The sequence below is a fragment of the Pollachius pollachius genome (genome assembly GCF_949987615.1).
Source record: "Pollachius pollachius genome assembly, chromosome: 18".
NCBI classification, from domain to species: domain Eukaryota; kingdom Metazoa; phylum Chordata; class Actinopteri; order Gadiformes; family Gadidae; genus Pollachius; species Pollachius pollachius.
The window spans coordinates 18,603,615-18,622,224 of NC_136951.1; the positions used below are offsets into that span (position 1 = coordinate 18,603,615).

At 45.9% G+C, this 18,610-nt stretch overlaps 2 protein-coding genes across 7 annotated transcripts in view; one reads left to right on the forward strand and one right to left on the reverse strand.

Annotated features, from left to right (window-relative positions):
* The first annotated feature begins 1,082 nt into the window (after positions 1–1,082).
* Positions 1,083–6,225, forward strand: morn2 (MORN repeat containing 2). Its single transcript, XM_079755554.1, has 5 exons — positions 1,083–1,287; positions 1,725–1,793; positions 1,904–2,010; positions 2,096–2,232; positions 2,998–6,225. Exons 1-5 carry the CDS (start codon positions 1,281–1,283, stop codon positions 3,098–3,100), a joined length of 423 nt encoding a protein of 140 aa, XP_079611680.1. The 5' UTR covers positions 1,083–1,280; the 3' UTR covers positions 3,101–6,225.
* Positions 6,226–6,853: 628 nt separating this feature from the next.
* strip2 (striatin interacting protein 2) overlaps positions 6,854–18,610 on the reverse strand; it is a 30,223-nt gene continuing 18,466 nt past the window's right edge. For 2 of the 6 annotated variants that reach the window (XM_079755573.1, XM_079755571.1), the window contains 12 exons: positions 16,495–16,727; positions 14,692–14,757; positions 14,244–14,307; positions 13,596–13,667; positions 13,308–13,382; positions 12,220–12,317; positions 11,489–11,615; positions 10,546–10,646; positions 9,825–9,891; positions 9,289–9,393; positions 8,674–8,878; positions 6,854–7,126 (listed from right to left, as the gene is read on the reverse strand). In XM_079755573.1, coding sequence (XP_079611699.1) covers positions 6,864–7,126; positions 8,674–8,878; positions 9,289–9,393; positions 9,825–9,891; positions 10,546–10,646; positions 11,489–11,615; positions 12,220–12,317; positions 13,308–13,382; positions 13,596–13,667; positions 14,244–14,307; positions 14,692–14,757; positions 16,495–16,727 — 1,476 coding nt within the window. In that variant the 3' untranslated portion in view covers positions 6,854–6,863. Of the gene's footprint in view, positions 7,127–8,673; positions 8,879–9,288; positions 9,394–9,824; positions 9,892–10,545; positions 10,647–11,488; positions 11,616–12,219; positions 12,318–13,307; positions 13,383–13,595; positions 13,668–14,243; positions 14,344–14,691; positions 14,758–16,494; positions 16,728–17,511; positions 17,527–18,610 lie in introns of all 6 variants that reach the window. The other 4 variants (XM_079755572.1, XM_079755569.1, XM_079755570.1 and 1 more) reach the window with 3 other exon arrangements.

Sequence of the window (18,610 nt, forward strand, 5' to 3'; positions counted from 1 at the left end):
TGTTGAATCTCCCACCACCTCTATTCGGCCCACCTCTCCTCCTTGTACTCATCTCTCTTCTGGAAACCAGGAAGAAAGTGAGATCACACAGATGGTTAAAAACAAGGACATGACGAAGAACACAGTATGAAGCTACAATGGTGACAACCTCATCTGCCTACCTTTATCTTTATTCACTGTCCATCCATCTAATCCGCAAAAAAACAAGCTATGAAAAGAAACGAATGTGTGAATGTTCAACATTGTTATCACCGGTAACGTCAGATCCGAAACACAAACAACAGTTTAAGTAAGCAGACGTCACAAGGCATGCGAAGGCTAGATGAAGATGAAGCAGAGCCTACACGGCTCTCAGCTACAGCGTCATGCTCACATTTGTGGACAAAAATCTGCCGACAGAGCTGATGGCGAGGATGACACAATGAAATGGACAATGTGTGCTAGCTGATGCCTATAGTTAACTGCCTGGACCACCCCACGACGTGAATCCGTCATAAAGACGCATCAGCTTCACCGCAGACCCACCGGGGAGACACCGGCTTTGTGGCTTCCGCTCGCTAGCTAGCCGGCTGAAGCTAACGTCACATCCTTATGTAACCTAACATGCGGGGAGTCGCTGTAAAGTGTTCTCGGAGTCACGGCTGGGGGGATCAAGAGCACAACAAGGAAACACATCAGTACTTACAGTCAAATCCTCTGGTATAAAGTTGAGTAAAGCATGTACAACATAAACGTGTAAGCCACCAAACCGAGCACAGCTGATGAAGTTACCGGCAGCCTGACTGCGCTCTGATTGGTCAGCGCTCACAGGTCAAAGGTAATGGGGCTTTTCCGGTAACGCTATACATATTATTATTATATATATACATATTATATTTTTTGTTTTGTTTATTTTTGAATTCACGTTCTCAAATAAATAGCTGCGTGGTTTCCATCTTCTCTTCTATGTAATCTGTTCATCATTCGTGCTCTTTACAGGAAACCAAAACTTATCTCACAACGACAGCCGGTTGCACGGACGGTCACTATGGCAACGGCTGTTTGCTATGGGCAGAGGACTTTGTTTCATTTCAGAAGAAACCCTTGGTGGTGTATACTCTCCTAAACCCTGGTTTTTTTATCCTTTAAGCTCTCCATCAAGTCTATAACGTTAGTTACTTTGCATAATCAGTCTGCAAGCTGGTTCCACTAAAACCATTAAGAACATCTGATGTCATCAGGAAGGTTTTGAGGTGAGTCCTGACAGACCGCGTGCCAGCAGCTGGAGTCAGGTGATCAGGATGTCAGGTAAGGACATCGGCATTGGTCAGGTGCGTTCTCTCTCTCTCTCTGTCCTTTCTCCAATGGAGACTTTTATATCTTGTCCACCACATGGAACCCTTCAAAGGCCTCTTGGGAAAGCAGAGGAGAGTATGCATAGTTACTGCAGCCAGCCTCCTCCACGGTGACCTATGTTGGTGTGGTTATTTAAAGTTATCAAACAATAAGAAATAAAGAAAATCCAAAGATATTGATATGTCTGAAATAAATTTAATAAATTAAATTCAAATTCAAAGCCACTGAAAGAGGTCCTTATTCCCCGAATCTGTATCAATCTGTGTATGTTTGTGTACTATATACCTGCTTCTGCTTAGGCTATTAAATACATGAATTGCAGTTTGGTGTGTGTGTGTGTGTGTGTGTGTGTGATTTTTTTTTATTTTTATAAATTTGCATCTTCTCAGAGGAGAGTGGACTTTCAGAGGAGGGTCCACGGAAAGTGTCCTACGTTTTCCCGAATGGGGACAGTTATGGTGAGTGAAATGAACGACCAAAATCATTTTGGCTTGTTTGGCCCTTTGATAACATTGGGTTTTCCCTGTCCATGGCTCTTTCTCTCTCTTCATATCTGGTGTGCTTTCAGAAGGAGAAAGCATTAAATCGGAATCAGGAGTAGTGATGAGAAGTGGGCCGGGCCAACAGAGTTCTGCCAATGGCGTGGTATATACCGGAGAGTGGCAGCAGGATCAGGTAGGATGGATGTGTGTAAGAAATAAGGTGTAAATCAGAGGCTTGATTTTTAATTTGGCATAATTTTAGTCATCACTTCTCCCAGATGAATGGCAGAGGAACCGTAGCCTACCCCTCTGGGGCGATCTACGAAGGGGAGTTTAAAGACAACAGGTACCACGGCAGAGGGACCTACACCTTCCCAGACGGGTCCAAGTACACAGGCGCCTTCATCAACAACAGGTAGCAGGAGTTTACCTATTTCAGTATGCTGCTATTGTCAGGGCTCAAGAGACAGTTTCTCAAAGGGACAAGGTGTCTAGCCTTTAAAGCAGTGGCGGTTAAACAGGGGCCATTAAGGGGCCACATGCTACATTCAGGGGCTGTACCGGCCTTGCGCTGAGTTGTTGATGGGGGGGGGGGGGGGGGGGGGGGAACCTCCGCAGGTCCGCTTCTTCTCCCAAGTTGCATTGACACATTGTTGCCACCAACAGTTTGGGTGTGGAATTGCATCTGTGATCGTTGAATTCTCCGGTAGTTCAGCTCGTCAATTGATTGACGGAACAGGGGCACGTCAGGGGCCAATCAGATTTCAGCAGGGGCCAGGGCCCCTGTGGCCCCACCCCTAGAACCGCCACTGCTTTAAAGAGCGGCTTGCTGGTATAATGATAAGGCGCTACTGTTGAGGCTACGTTTTGTTATGATTTTTTTTTTTTATCTTTGCCTAGCCAAATGGTTCTGGGTTCGATGCCCAATGCCCACGGTCGTTACGTAAACCTCCTTGAGCAAGACTCCTAGGATGCATCAAGATGCCATTCCCATATTTGGATGCCATTCCCATATTTACATTTAATTTCCAAGTTTGGAAATTACTGCCAAGGCAATGCCAGACTGACGCGAATCTCAGGTCTCAACAGGCATGCAAAACAGCGCTAGCTGATATCTGTGCCAATGCAAGATATAGTTCCACCGTGTGTGTGTGTGTGTGTCCGTCTCTCTGTGTTTCAGGCTGGAAGGAGAAGGGACTTTCACATGCTCAAAGGGACTGGTTTGGACTGGAGATTTCCATGGCAAAGCAGCACTAGGCCTTAAACTGCAACATAATTTCTGACACACACACACAAACACACACACACACACACACACTTGTATATGGTTTTGGGGGAGGTAATGCCCAATGCGTCTAGTAAGTAATCTCAGGCATGAATAAAGCCATGAAGAATAAAGCCATGAAGAATAAGACCTTGCCTATGGCAAGTGTACTGGATGCGAGTGGACTGCCGCTGCAGGTGAACAATTTTGCATGAAAAAACAAACAAATTTTGATTTACTTCCACACCGGCATGTTTAATAGAGGAAGCCTCGACACCAATTACAGTTCTCCATCTTATAAGGACAACCCAATTTGGATTTGTTTGTACTTTGTCTTCATGTGTTGTGCTAAACATTCGTTCTTTTCACTTTGCATGGACATCTCGTCCTTCACGTTTTTGTTACGGTAACAAATGTATTTGTTAAACAGCAGTTTTGTAAACATTGTTTTATGTATCCTCCGAGCCACGCTATGAGTTCTATCCTCTCATGGTGCGTGTATTAACACACCATGAGAGAGGAAATGTACTGTGTAATGAAAGCCAGTGCATTAGTACATTAATCCCCTGCAGTCCAATCAGATGAGACATAGAATATGCCTGTAACCAACCAACATCTGTATGCTAACCACCCACTCATCACCCCGAGGAGCCTGTGTGTGTGTGTGTGTGTCTCTCCACGATCCCGCTATTCTTTGCTGGAAAATGATTGTTAACAGTGTCATAGATGTCAGTGTCTTATTAATTGCCTCACATAGGCCTATACATTTTATAATCTTCATTAATTTATCAGTTGAAATGAATTCGCCTTTCTGTTCTAGCCGTGGCACCCGTGCACTCTTCATAAGACTGACAAACAACAGTTAATAAAACACAATACAAAACATCAAACATAATTTGGACAAACCTTTTTAATTGAAGCAGCTCCGATATTTTCCTTCTGAGTAATCATATATTATTCATCAGTCATTGCACATAACCCTGAACATATTCACTGTTCTAAGCTAACCTTGGTATATGTGAAACTGCATAATAAATAAAAAAAAATGCAAAATAAATGCACACATAGAGTAGTAGGATTATTAATATGATGCTTAAAACATCCAAGCACCATACCAAGAAAACTCCATTTGTAATGATTGTACAAGTTTCAGGTAGTAAAAAATAAAAACATCTTGTATTGCGAAACACAAATAGCCGTTTGATGTGAACAGCCTTTGAACAAGGCCTCCATGATAAGCAATGCCCACTGGAGGCTGAACTATAAACACACAAAATTAAACAACTATCCATTATGGCACTCAAATTTGGCACGTTTAAAAAAACTAAAAGTCGGTGTAACATACAAGTATAAGTCTACAAACTCAACAATATATGGTATCCAGTGTCTCTATGACCCTGTGCGAGTATCACACAATACAATCTGAAGTTGATTCAACAAACGGTTATCTAGGGACACGAGTGTGGATCCCAGGTATACAACGAGAAAGGATAACTGATATTGAATATCGAGGAAGCTTTTTAAAAACCGTTATATCATCGTACCGCCGCTAACCTGAGAAGCTAGAAAATATCTCTATTATTATTTTCCAGGATATTGCCTTTCAGAGAGAAACAGACACTGGTAAAATTCTCTTAATTCCACATCAAACGCAAAAAAAAATAAAATGTATTATTGTGCTGGAACCATTGTTAGACACAAAACCGTAAATGTAAAAGTGTGATATTCAACAGCTATTCCAAAGATCAGATTAAAATGCAGCCATGCACTTTTGTTCATACACAGAAGCTCAAGTCAATATTCAATGTAGAAATAACCATTCTATAAAACAAATTTGACAAATCTTCCAACAAGCCGACAGAAACTACCAAATAGACTTTAGCAAGGATAAGAAACGGAAACCATAGATCTTTTTGTATGTGCTTATTCACGCATTTCAGTGGACGTAACTTCCAGAAACTCATTAGAAAACTAGAGAAAAACCATTCTGACCATCAACACTTTATTTAGGTAGGTTGGAGTTGTTTTTTAAAGGAGTAAAAATCTCAAGTCAGTAAAGACTTTTCAGAGATTTCATAAAAACACAAACAGCACCATTTTCTTTGACAAAGTGTGTTCTTCTCAGCTTGGGGGAGGGGTGGTTAATTGCCCACCAAGGCCACTTGGAGCTTGGGTAAGTTATCATGCCGTTGCCAGGCCGACCGGTAAGCAGGATAGCGAGATAGTGGCCGGGGAAGGGGCGAGACAGACTCCTTTACCTTCCAGCAGACATCTTTCAGTCAAGAATGACTTTAGGGCAGATAAATCAATCATCTATATTTATGCATATACAAAAACATGAAAATTATGTCCCGTGCTTACACAATAAACTCTATCGAGGTTGTCAGAATTAGAATACATATATAATTCTATTATGCTAGTAGCCTAATGTACAAAATAAAATATGATAAGGTGGAGGAATTCTGTCTAGCCTACCCCTATGTTCAGGAGTAGTTTAGGTCCCCTCTAACCTATTCATCTTCAAATACATAAACTTACTGATGGTATATACAGTATATATCTATTGGGTGTCCAAATATTAGCTTATTGTGTTTATCAAAACTATCTTAAGTGGTGGGTTCCCAAAGAAGTCCTGTTTTAATAAAGATTTAAGAAAAGCTTTCACATCACTGAATTCGGAGCAAAAAAATGCCATGGCTGCAGTGAATATAAATAACACATTACAAACAAACGACGCCATTAAACGGTCATAAAAAAACGACAATAAATACAAAAAACTGAACAGCTTAATCAAACCGTTTTAAAGCACACACGCGCACAGTTATACAAACAAACCCAACTACATATCAAGACGGAAGTATGTGTCGTTTGAAGTCAGCTTCAACGTTTAAGAAAATTACTTTTGTGATTACGGTTATTATTATTAGATATTATATTATTGTGTGTCACTGTTGCAGATCCTTAGCTGCTACAACATTTCCGTTCTTCGCTGGTCAACCTGTTCTCAAAGTAGTCGTAGGCACAAGCTTTTTTTGTGCGTGGTGTGTGTGTGTGTGTGTGTGTTCAGTAGCTCCCCCACTCTCTCTCTCACCTGAATCGACTCTCTCTCCCTCATGTTGTGTCTCTCTCTTTAAACTTACCTCTCCCCCCCCTCCCCTTCAGTTTCTCCAGCAAATGGAAAAGTCCCTCTCTCGCTCTCCCCCTCCCTCTCTCTCTCATTGTACTGGGAGAATGCCTGCACCCATCATCTTCACTCCCCCTCCCCCCCAAATCTTTCTCCTGCTCTCAAAACAACACCCACCCTCCATCCTTCTCTCTCTCCCATTACCCCTTCTCCATCCCTCCTCCCCCACCATCAGCGCCACTCTATGGACTGGGAGAGAACCTCCCTCGTCCTTCTCCCTCCCATATATCTCCACCACCACCTCCTTTCTCTTCCTCCTCTCCAGCCGGCCCTCCCACTGGATGGGCTGGGAACAGACCTCTCTCTCCCCTCCTCCACCACCTCCCTCCCTCCCTCCTCCTCCTGCTCCTCCTCCTCCTCCATCAGGGCCTCTCCAGCCGGCCCTCCCACTGGATGGGCTGGGAACAGACCTCTCTCTCCCCTCCTCCACCACCTCCCTCCCTCCCTCCTCCTCCTGCTCCTCCTCCTCCTCCTCCATCAGGGCCTCTCCAGCCGGCCCTCCCACTGGATGGGCTGGGAACAGACCTCTCTCTCCCCTCCTCCACCACCACCACCTCCCTCCCTCCCTCCTCCTCCTCCTCCACCTGCTCCTCCTCCATCAGGGCCTCTCCAGCAGGCCCTCCCACTGGATGGGCTGGGAGAACACCTCCCTCTCCAGCCAGAGCTCGTAGCTGTACTGGAAGTCCTCGGGCAGCTCCACCCGCTGTCCCAGCACGCTCTGCAGACAGTTGTCCACCGGCGTGAACTCTCCGCCGGCGGGGCCGCCGCGGCTGTGGTCGTAGCGCCGGCTGTTGAACTTCTCGATGTTCTCGCGCATGTCGCACTCCTCCACCTGGAAGTACCAGGGCCGCGCGTCGATGTCTGCGGGGGGGAGGGAGGGAGGGAGGGAGGGAGGGAGGGAGACTTTAGAGGAGGGCTGAATGGGGTAGTGGAGGACACTTTTGGAAGGAGTTCCTTTGGCCGATTAAAGTTTTTTTTAAGTTTATTTTCTTCATTTATAACTGATGTTTTAATGGCGGACATAAGATACTAAATACGAATAAAAATTCGAAAACAACTCAATGCATTATTTGATCACTAAGAAATCAAAACTGGATTGTGCCCCGATTGGGCATCTTAAAACAAACTCGAGGCCTTGAATGTAGCTTTTACTCGATGCTATGGGAACTGACAAGGACAATTAATATGCGTCACGCAAGTCAGCCTTTAAAAAAACAAATCATAAACCCTGATTACCCCCCAGGAACAGAAACCCGTCTGGTGGAAATGTTTGAGCCCAAGGGATGATTTAAGGATTAGTTTTTTCCCTTCCACGACAGTTGAAGCAGCACAGTACGACTGTGATGTACGTTTCAGTAAAATGGGCCAAACCACTGCCCAAGAAAGGAGACTTAATCTTTCATCCATTATTACATGCAGAAATATCATTCTCGAAAAGATGATTCATATAATGAAGATGGAATACGTTTTCCGAGTCATCATTATTTACAACCTAACAAGCAGTTTAAGATGTGTCCTCATCTCCTCATTAATTCTCTCTCTCTCTGTGTGACAGATCACTTAGTTTCCCCGAAAGGATCCTTGACCCCGAGAGTTCCCTTTCTCCGTTGCCATAGCAACTGGCTCCATTCTCGTACCCACACTCCCAAATGCGCGCACACACACACACACACACACACACACACACACACACACACCAAATGATGTACAAGCTAGAACAGCGAGACGTTAATTAACCTGAACTGTGAAGTCACCGTGACATATGCTGATATTATTTTATTTTTCCATCCCATCTTTGATAATGCATTATGGGTTCAATGCCCTCCATCTCCCTTCTGGCGCGATATGCACAGAGTGTCTTTTAAGTCATAAAGAGACGTTTTTCTGTTGTAGGCGTTACAATTACAACTTGTTTCACAATTAGTATTGACAAATATAAAATAAATCCACTACAGTCTACCTCGCTTTGATACATAAACAACAAAAAAAACGGAATCTATCTATTTGAGTTCTTAATATAGTGACATTCGCATTGCTTTCTGTTGGTTTTCATCGCAAGCATTTACTAACTTCTTAAAGGTACCACGACATGCCACCAGGTGGGAGTGTGATCAGCCGTTACAAGCTGGTTTGAAAATCTGCCCCTTCTGTCACAGGTTGGCGTGTGCACCTAGATGTATGACGGATAGATGAGCAACGTTTGCCACTGGGTCCACTGGGTAGGCTGGTAGCCTGATCTATCCGGCACACATCTAGGTGGACGCGCCCACTTGTGAGGTCATAAGGTGCCGATTTTTTAAACGGCTTGTAACGGCTGATCACACTCCCACCTGGTGGCATGTCATGGGATAACGCACAAAATAACAACGCTAACTCTGTTTCCGATAACAGTCCCGACAGCCCCTTACCGTTGCCGTAGGCCCAGTCGTCGTTGAGCCGGTGGCGGACCTTCTGGTAGATGGCCGACATGGTCTTCATGTTGCTCTTCCTCCACTGCCGGCCGAGGTACTTGGTCTGGATCTTCAGCAGCTTCAGCACGTACAGCTGCATCATGGCCTGCTTCACCTTCAGCGCCCTCTTCAGGATGGGGGCCGACTTGAACACCACCAGCATCTGAGGAGGAGGAGGAGGAGGAGGAGGAGGAGGAGGAGGAGGACAAGTTGGTTGTTGGGTGTGAGGAAGGAGGAGAAGGAGGGAACGGTGGATTACAATGTATGAACAATTTAAGTTTGTGAAAAAGTGGTAAACGATTTTATGCAAGAACATTTTAGCCAGGGCATTTTTTTAAGTTTTGGTTATTATGAAGAAAAAAAACGATATTCATATATTTTGCCCCAAAAAGATTAGGATAATTTCAGTTGTGCAATACGATTGTAAATTAAATTAAACAATAAAATATTAATATTTCACTTAATAAAAAAAAATAAAAAAAAACACGATTTAAACTTCAGGACCGTATCGCACAAGGGTGTCAGCATTGGAGCCCTCCCAGGCTGCGCCACAGCGCTCCAGACGGCTCTCACCATGGTCCTGGAGTGCTTCCACTTGGTCAGCTTGTTCAGGATCCTGAGGAGGTTGATGCACGAGAACAGGTTCCTCCAGCAGAACTGGTTGTTGTCTCCGGCTTCCTAAAAAAAACACACACACAGACGCACAATGAAATCCATGCTTCCTGGGTGACAAAAAGAATCATCTACCGTGGAGTTGAAGAGGATTGATCCATTTGAGAGATATTAAATATCAAGGCAGCCTTATCCGTGGTGCCGTGGACATGCACGCGCGCACACACACACATATAAAAAAAGTGCTTGTCCATTTCATTTGATCATTGCAATGGTTGTTCATCAAAACAGTATTTACTTTTTTTTTAATCTACATAGAGAATAATGTATTTTCTTTCGGTAATGCAAAAGTAACGCTTATATTCATTTTAGATATTTGGCCAAAGGGTGACCATCCACGGGTGAGGTCAGGGCATGGAAATGTTTGGTCATCCCAAACCTGAGAGGGAACAGTGCAGCCACAGATTGTGGAGCTCAGCTCAGCTCAGCTCACTCACCAGGCTCTCTGCTGTGAGCTCTGGCAGCTCATGGACTACACAGTGGGGGAAGTCCAGCACACAGATACTGCAACGAGAGACGCACACGCACCCACACACACACACACACACACACACACACACACACACAAACACACACAAACACCAGACACAAACAGAGAGAGACACACACGCCAACACCAGACACACAGAGAGAGAGACACACACACACACACACACACACACGAAAACACACACATACACAGAGAGAGAGACACACACACAGAAAGAGAGAGACACACACGCACACACACACACAGGCACACACAGACACCCAGGAACAGACCGACACACACAAACACTTTACCGGCAGCAGACTTATAATACACACAATATGTAGTGACGCCTGGATAGTTTTAGTCAAACATAAATAAACTTGGACAATGCCAAACAAACTTAAGGCCCTGAGGGCATAACTTGAATGAGGGAACAGACAAGAGCAAGTAAGATGTGCAAACTAACCACAGACAGCACATCAAACTAATACCTCTTAGAAGTTATGGAAGTACGGCCATCTTGGTTTAAATAATAATAATTCTGTTGATGCATTACGAGAGCTAAACACAACTGTATCTCAATCTTCAGGTAGTCTAAATGCTTTGGCCACCTCACTGTGGCATATTGTGCAGAAGATACAACAGGCCGTACTCTGACGCCGCCACTTTAAGGTGAGGGCTCTTACCTGTTCTTAGCGCTGATGTAGGACATGATGTTCTGGTTGAAGAACTTGAGGATGAGGGGGATACAGTTGGCGAACACCAGGTGCTGAGAGACGATCTCAAACTGCAAGGAGACGTCAGCGCGTCACAAACGGCCGTGTGTGTATAGAAAGGAGGCAAGTGGTGACAGACGGTTTAATGTTGCAGTGCAGCCATCGAGGTCATCCTTTCCTTCTACAATACGTGTGCCGTCCGTCGTTAAAGGTGACGTATTATACCACCAGGTGTGAGTGTGATTAGCGTCACAAGCCGTTTTGAAAATCTGCCTCTTCGTACATCACAAGTGGGCGAGTCCACCTAGATGTGAGCTGGATAGATCGGCCTACCGGCCTATCCGGTGGACTGTAGCAAACGTTGCTCATCTATCCGTCATACATCTAGGTGGACACGCCCACTTTCGATGTCAGAAACAGCTAAGGGCTAATCACACTCACACCTGGTGGCATAATATGTCCTTTAAGTTATAGTACAGATGAACACACAACAGAAAAAACCATTGCTCTGGGGAAAACATGTGTTTCTGTGTGAGTCTACAACTGATTAGAGCTGGAGGTATAACATGCTCTTGGACATTGAGTCCGGGCTATACCATGTAGTGATATAGCCTTTATAATGTTTTTGTGCTGTCTAAAATTGCTGTCTGCTCACATTCTGCTCCTGTAAATTTTGCAATGCACCAAAGCGTCTTATTTCTTGTATGTACCATCTTCTGTCCACAGAGGGCGCTGGTGCTGCATAACCGTGACAAACGGCCAACTTATTCATCTCAATGAAGGTCTAACTGTGGCCTCTGCTGATGAGCAGGATTCAGATTGTATTAATAATGGCTGGGGTGGGGGGAGGGGTCTATCAGCCTTGTTAATTATAGAAGTGGCAGAGAGGAGCAGTGTGTGTGTGTGTGTGTACCTGGTAGATGTGGTTGAGCTTGAAGTGTTTGAGCAGCAGGATCAGCAGGGCGGAGATGGCCTTCACGATGATCTCCTTGTGGCGGTTCACATCGATGCCCAGCTTCATGCTCTGCAGGACCGTGATGCTGCACGCACAGACACGCACACACACACACACACACACACACACACACACACACACACACACACACACACACACACACACACACACACACACACACACACACACTTGTTCAATCAAACTGCTTTATTCTCTGAAGTCAATCTAATCCTACTGTAAAAGTGTGTCCTTTTATGAGGGCCAAATATGAGGCTGCAGTAAAATAATGATGTAATACCTGGAAAAATGGCAGACTAGATATTGAAATAAAAAAAACGAAAGAAAATAAACCAGTGGATCACATTACCACAGCTACAGTCCCCAAGGACCTATGTGTGTCCTTTGAGACTTTCGAATGCGTTGCTGTGATTAAGGACATACAAATAACCTGAATTAAACAGTCCAAGACAGCATGACAATGATTTGGTTCACATTCAGGCTTCAGCATACTAGATCTAAGGATGTGGACCTTCTCCCAAAGAAAATCGACCATTCAAGCTCTCGAACCGAAGCCTCTCTCCATCAACTTCGCTATTCTGACTGTGATGTCTTCTTCATTGTAAACCCGATGCTGAAGAGAAGGGTTAGGGTTAATGGAGCATGCAAGGACCCCAGCCCCCAAGACTCACGGCATCTCCTCGGGAAGCACGTCAGCCAGGATGTTGATGGAGTCCGTCTTGGCCTTGGAGGTGGGGGCGGCCGCCAGTAGCAGCTTGAGCAGGGCGATCTGAGAACAAATGAGCAACAGCATGAACAACAGCATGAACATCATCATGAACAACACCATGAATGACACCATTAGCATCACCATGAACAACACCCTGAACAACACCCTGAACAACACCCTGAAAAAACGGCATGAACAACAGCATGAACAACACCCTGAACAACAGCATGAACAACAGCATGAACATCAACATGAACACCACCATGAACAACACCCTGAACAACACCCTGAATAACAGCATGAAGAACGCCATGAACAACACCCTGAATAACACCATGAACAACGCCATGAACATCCCCATGAACAACACCCTGTACAATGCCATGAACAACACCATGAACAACACCCTGAACAACACCCTGAATAACACCGTGAACAACGCCATGAACATCCCCAAGAACAACACCCTGTACAACGCCATGAACAACACCATGAACAACACCCTGAATAACAGCATGAACAACACCATGAACAACACCCTGAACAACACCCTGAACAACACCCTGAACAACGCCATGAACAACACCATGAACATCACCATGGACAACACCATGAACAACACCATGAACACCACCCTGAACAACGCCATGAACAACGCCATGAACAACGCCATGAACAACGCCATGAACAACGCCATGAACAACAGCATGAACAACAGCATGAACAACGCTATGAACACCACCATGAACACCATCTATTGGAAGGTATGGCCTCAAATTCTATTCAATTCAAACAAAACCTGAGGAATAATCCATAACCAACCAATCCTATCAAAACAATATCACAACTTGAATCAGAAAACACACAACCTTCAACCTTCAAAAGGGATCGACCTAGAATCAAATGCCAGCCATAAAGCCTGCAGAATGAGCGATGTTTCTTTAAATGTCATCAACGAAGATACTATCTGCTCAAGGCGGGCCTTCCTGCAGCACTGACGTGTGTTTCAGAACAGTGCGTGCATGGTGGGGGTGTACCCATGGCACTCACCACATACTGGGAGAGGTTGGGGAGCATGCCCAGGTACAGGACCTCTGCTGGGGTCTCCTCCACCTCCTCCTCCCCCTGCAGACGGAAGAGCACACACATTCATATTACAAGATAAAAATATTATATGATAATTCATACAATGAATAACATTTGTTTATTCCGTAGTCCAAGAGGTCGATAATCACATAGACGAATTGACACAGAGGTCATGTACTATGAATGTGTACAAGTAAGTATTAGTATACCAACGGTGGATAGAACAAGGTGCTAGATATTTGAAAGGCTGACCAGTGTCATGGGGCACTTCTGCAGCTCCTGTTCCCTCTTTATCTGCACCTCAGCGATGGACACGTACTTATGCTGGGAGAGAGAGGTAGACACAGACAGATGGTAACAGAGAGAGAGAGAGAATGTCAGAAATAAAGTATCACAAACAGTTATTTTTCACCCAGCTAATGCATGCATTTTTTTCTGTTTCTTAAATCAGTTTGAAAACAGCAATAGACACATAAACGGTACGAAACCAATAAATGGTATCGTCCGAAAAACAACGAAACCCGAAGCAAATCCTCAAAGCATCTCGAGTTCATTGTTTCCTCCCAGAAGGATAATTCATCAGGAGGAGTTGACAGACATGTGCTGGATGGTTGCTCTGTCTGCTGCTTCCCCGCGCTTTTGAAGGACAGTCATGGATTTCTACGCCAGAGACTCAACGTGGGGAGGTTCCGAAGTGTCGGAATAATTGATCGAGCAATAATGAGCTTAACTCAATTGGACAATGGGAGAAAAGAAGAAAAGAGTCCGGAAAGACTTGGAATTAAGCGAGTTTGAAAAGAGAGGGAGCGAAGTGACAGACAGCCGAAGATTTCCTGTGAGAGTGAGAGGCAGAAGTGGCGAGAGGGAGTATTGATCGGGGTATTGATCGGGAGGTGTTACCTGTTTGAGAGTCTTGACGCTCTCGTGGATTGGTCGGGGCAAACCCACCAGCGTGTCGATGTCGCTGAAAAACAGGCAGCAGCTTTTCACAGAAAACATCCTACAAAATGTATTTTAGTTGAAGGATAAAGGAAGACGTGATGCGCTTCAATAACAACAACATTATTCCTTTTTGCATTTATTTGTTATCCACAAACGGATGCTTGAGATTGATTATTCAGGCATTTAGCAGACACTTGCATACAAAGCAGCAGTGATTATTTATCATTAATGAGCTTATGTCATTCTGCTGAAGGAGGACTGCATGTAGAGGGTGGGCGGGGCTACGGACTCTCTCAACGTGTGTGTGTGTGTGTGTGTGTGTGTGTGTGTGTGTGTGTGTGTGTGTGTGTGTGTGTGTGTGTGTGTGTGTGTGTGTGTGTGTGTGTGTGTGTAGCGATGAACCCACTTTCCCAAGGTGAAGCCGATGAACTTGTTCCGACTGGTCTCCAGGAAGTGCTCGATGTCTTTCTCCCTGCGGCGAGAGAAGACGCACGCACGCACGCAGGCACACGCACACATGCACCCACACACACACACACAAATAATGAGTCTGATGGGAGGAAACAGCAGGGAAACAGGCGGTAAAACAGCCTGTTTTCAGTGAGGCCGCCGTCGTTTCTGCTTCCAACAAAGACAGCTGCCGGCTGGTTCTCCGCGCGATCAGGGCGAAAAAAAAAAAGCACATCCCTCTCATGGTGGAGCTTGCTTACACACAAACCCCCACGCACACACAAACAACCACCCACACACACAAAAACAACAACCCACGCACACACACGATGCCTGGAGCCAACGACACACGGTAGCTCCGTAGGAACTCATTGATGCTCGTCTCTCCATCGCACGCACGCACGCACACTCTTTTTCGAGTCATGCTCTACATCTTTCCTATACATTATTCATGTTCCCAAAGCAGTGGCTCATGGTCAAAAAAGAGAAAAGGGACGGTTTCATCTCATTGTATATACACAGGGGCTCAGCATATTTAAATGGAGCTCAACAAATAAACCACAAACTGCAGAGCATAAGGCTGCTTGCTTTCCCCCACTGATAGACAAACCAGAGCCAGATCAACACAGTCAAAGGTGTGGTAAGGTGAAATCGGCAAAAGAGTTGTCACGAACGACTGTCAATACTATATCGTTTTGTGCTTCGCAAAAGAACACAGCAATCATGTCCCCTTGGTAAAGCTACCGGTCACACGACCATTGAAGTAAGCCGTAATCTTAGGCCACATCTGACGGACTAAAACAGAGGATACTGGAGCACATTCACACAAAAATCAAAGCTAGATTATATTTTTGCGTGTTTAAACCTGTGCCTAACGTTTATTCATACGTGCATCGAACCATCACATCACAGAACTCGCAGTTAACAAATCACATTCCTCACAATCACTTATTCAAACCAAACACCCACTACATTTTTAAGTTAATGATGATGTAAGAGTCTCAGGCATATGTCTAATTGTTGTCTTTTTTAATGGTTTTATGGGTTGAGCGCATGCTTTTGCTCGAGTTATCTTCTATAGGCGGTTTTGCGTTATCAGGTAACTTCAATCAAACATACTGGCTACAGCCAACCCAAATCTGATTTGAGTTTGTTGCATTGGCTAGTGCAAGCCCGCGAGAGCCTTTGCTTTTGCAATATAGCCCCGGCCCTAAACGAAAACAGTGTGAGAAACAGAAATAGTCAACAACATATTGATAAAAAAATACAAAAGTGAGCAGGGACTTACTCAAACAAGGGGGTGTTGGTTTATCTTCTTACATTTTGGGGAATCTAGCAGACGCTATTATCCAAAGTGACTTACTACGGTTTTTACAAACATTCACACACCGGCAGCGGAGTCAATCATGCAGGGCGACAGGCGGCTCGTCTGAGGCATCCTGCTCAGGGACACCTTGACACACGAGGAACCGGGGATCGAACGAGCAACCTTGAGGTTACCAGTCCACCCGCTCTACCTGCTGACCTAAGCCGACCCTATAGTTAGTTGGTTAGTTAGGTAGGTTCTTTAATGTCCCCGAGGGGATAATTGTTTTTCACACAGTCAAGTCGGTTCCAGGGCAGCATACATTTAAAAAAAAAGGCACAACACAGGGTAGCAACACTGTGTGGCGCACCGATAACAAATACACTCTGTTCCCACATCAACAGCAGATAACCGCTATAGGCCGCCCTGGAGTCAGCCGACGGGTCCACTCACCGGACTTTGGGCGCCCAGGGGAGGCCCTTGGGGAAGTTGAGCCTCTCAGTGGGGGGGCGCAGAGGGGGCGGGGGAGGTGGGGGCTGGATGATGACGTCGCGGTCCAGGGGGTCCACCTCGCCCTCGATGCCGCTGTCCGAGTCCTCGGGGTCTTCGTCCTCGTCGCGGGCCTCCTCGTTCTTGAAGGGGTCGCGCTCGTTGTAGGTGTCCAGGCTGTCCTGCTTGACCAGGGGCTGCGTGGGCGGGACGGGACACACGGTCAGCCAATCAGAGGCTGCGTGGGCGGGACGGGACACACGGTCAGCCAATCAGAGGCTGCGTGGGCGGGACGGGACACGCGGTCAGCCAATCAGAGGCTGCGTGGGCGGGACGGGACACACGGTCAGCCAATCAGAGGCTGCGTGGGCGGGACGGGACACGCGGTCAGCCAATCAGAGGCTGCGTGGGCGGGACGGGACACGCGGTCAGCCAATCAGAGGCTGCGTGGGCGGGACGGGACACACGGTCAGCCAATCAGAGGCTGCGTGGGCGGGACGGGACACACGGTCAGCCAATCAGAGGCTGCGTGGGCGGGACGGGACACACGGTCAGCCAATCAGAGGCTGCGTGGGCGGGACGGGACACACGGTCAGCCAATCAGAGGCTGCGTGGGCGGGACGGGAGACACGATCAGCCAATCAGAGGCTGCGTGGGCGGGACTGGACACACGGTCAGCCAATCAGAGGGGTAGCGGCGGGTTCTACCTTCCTGGGTGCGGCTGGCCTACATTGCGTTTTAAACCCAGCTGCGCTTTAATTTTGAAACACCCGATTTGGCGGACACTTATTGGGGTTTAAATCAACTCAAAATCGTTGAATTAAAGCCTGGAAACATTATACGTCCAAGTTGGGCTATTAAGATGCAAACACACAAGTCCCCTAACTGTTAACAATAAAAACTCATTCTGTATAATTCAAAACAGTCCAAGCACAGAAAAAAAACAACATTCTGTTTTGAATGACCATCCGCAATACCTACATTCCCATTTCCGTTCTGAGTGCAATGCATTTACAGACACACACACACAGATACACACACACACACACACACACACACACACACACACACACACACACACACACAAACACAGGTTAATGCAATTCAACCTTAACTTTCCAAAGCTATAAAGGAGATAACCAGTGCCACACGTGCAAGCTTCAGGCATGAGGGTAGCATTACTGACGTGAGCGAAGCCTGCTAGTGGGGTTGATGTATGGTGCAGTTCAGCTGCTGCTTCGGTGCCCCCCCCCCCCCCGAGATAGTGAGTGGATGGTGGATGGTGGGGGGAAGCAGCAACAGGTGATCTTGCGTTTGTGAGTCATTCTGCATGGAGGGAAGCCATTATCTTCTAACCCGGGTTAGGGGACAATAACAAATCAACCACATCCGCCCAGGAGGTCAAAAGGAAAAGCCGAATACGGTTTGGTTTAAATGGAAACGTGAATTTAGTATTGAACGTTTTAAAGTTACCAAGTCGAATGAAAAGTTATGATTATTGTCATTATTGGATTAGAGTAAAACATTTATACAAAATGTGATCACAATTTTCTCTCCAATACGTAGTCAATTATTTTTTGTGGCAGTTGGACATTTCCATTCACCTCCGGAATTGATGAAATCCCCTTTTGCCGTCCCTTACTCCCGATGCTAACTAGCGATGCGATGACCGGTCTTAACAGTGGGAGGAGCTTCAGTGCAACGCCGACACAGTGAACTAGTCGTGGCATTCTCCTCTACCGTTCATACAATGTTGAGTGACTCCAGATGTAAAACAGTCAGCCAGCCATCTAGCCAGCAAGGCAGCCAAACTCCCACCGCCAGCCCGCCCTACCCCCCACCCCAACCCCAGATAGTGAGCAGGCTGGGGGGGGGGGAGGAGGAGGAGAGAGGTGGGAGAAGGTGTATAAGGAAGAGGAAGAGAAGGATTAAAGTAGATGTGAATTGGGACAACGTGCGCTAAACAGGCCACAGACCTTCAACGTGTAGCACCATAACTGGATAGTCTGAGAATAAACGTACATTTTCTCTGGTGACAATGTCTTCATGTAACTGATATCTGATACAGATTTGCTGTTTC

Bases quoted from the DNA above. Each gene is read 5' to 3' on its own strand.
- morn2 (XM_079755554.1), top strand. The intron at 1,794-1,903 runs GTGAGTGAAATG...GTGTGCTTTCAG, and splicing joins CCCGAATGGGGACAGTTATG to AAGGAGAAAGCATTAAATCG. The intron at 2,011-2,095 runs GTAGGATGGATG...CACTTCTCCCAG, and splicing joins GAGAGTGGCAGCAGGATCAG to ATGAATGGCAGAGGAACCGT.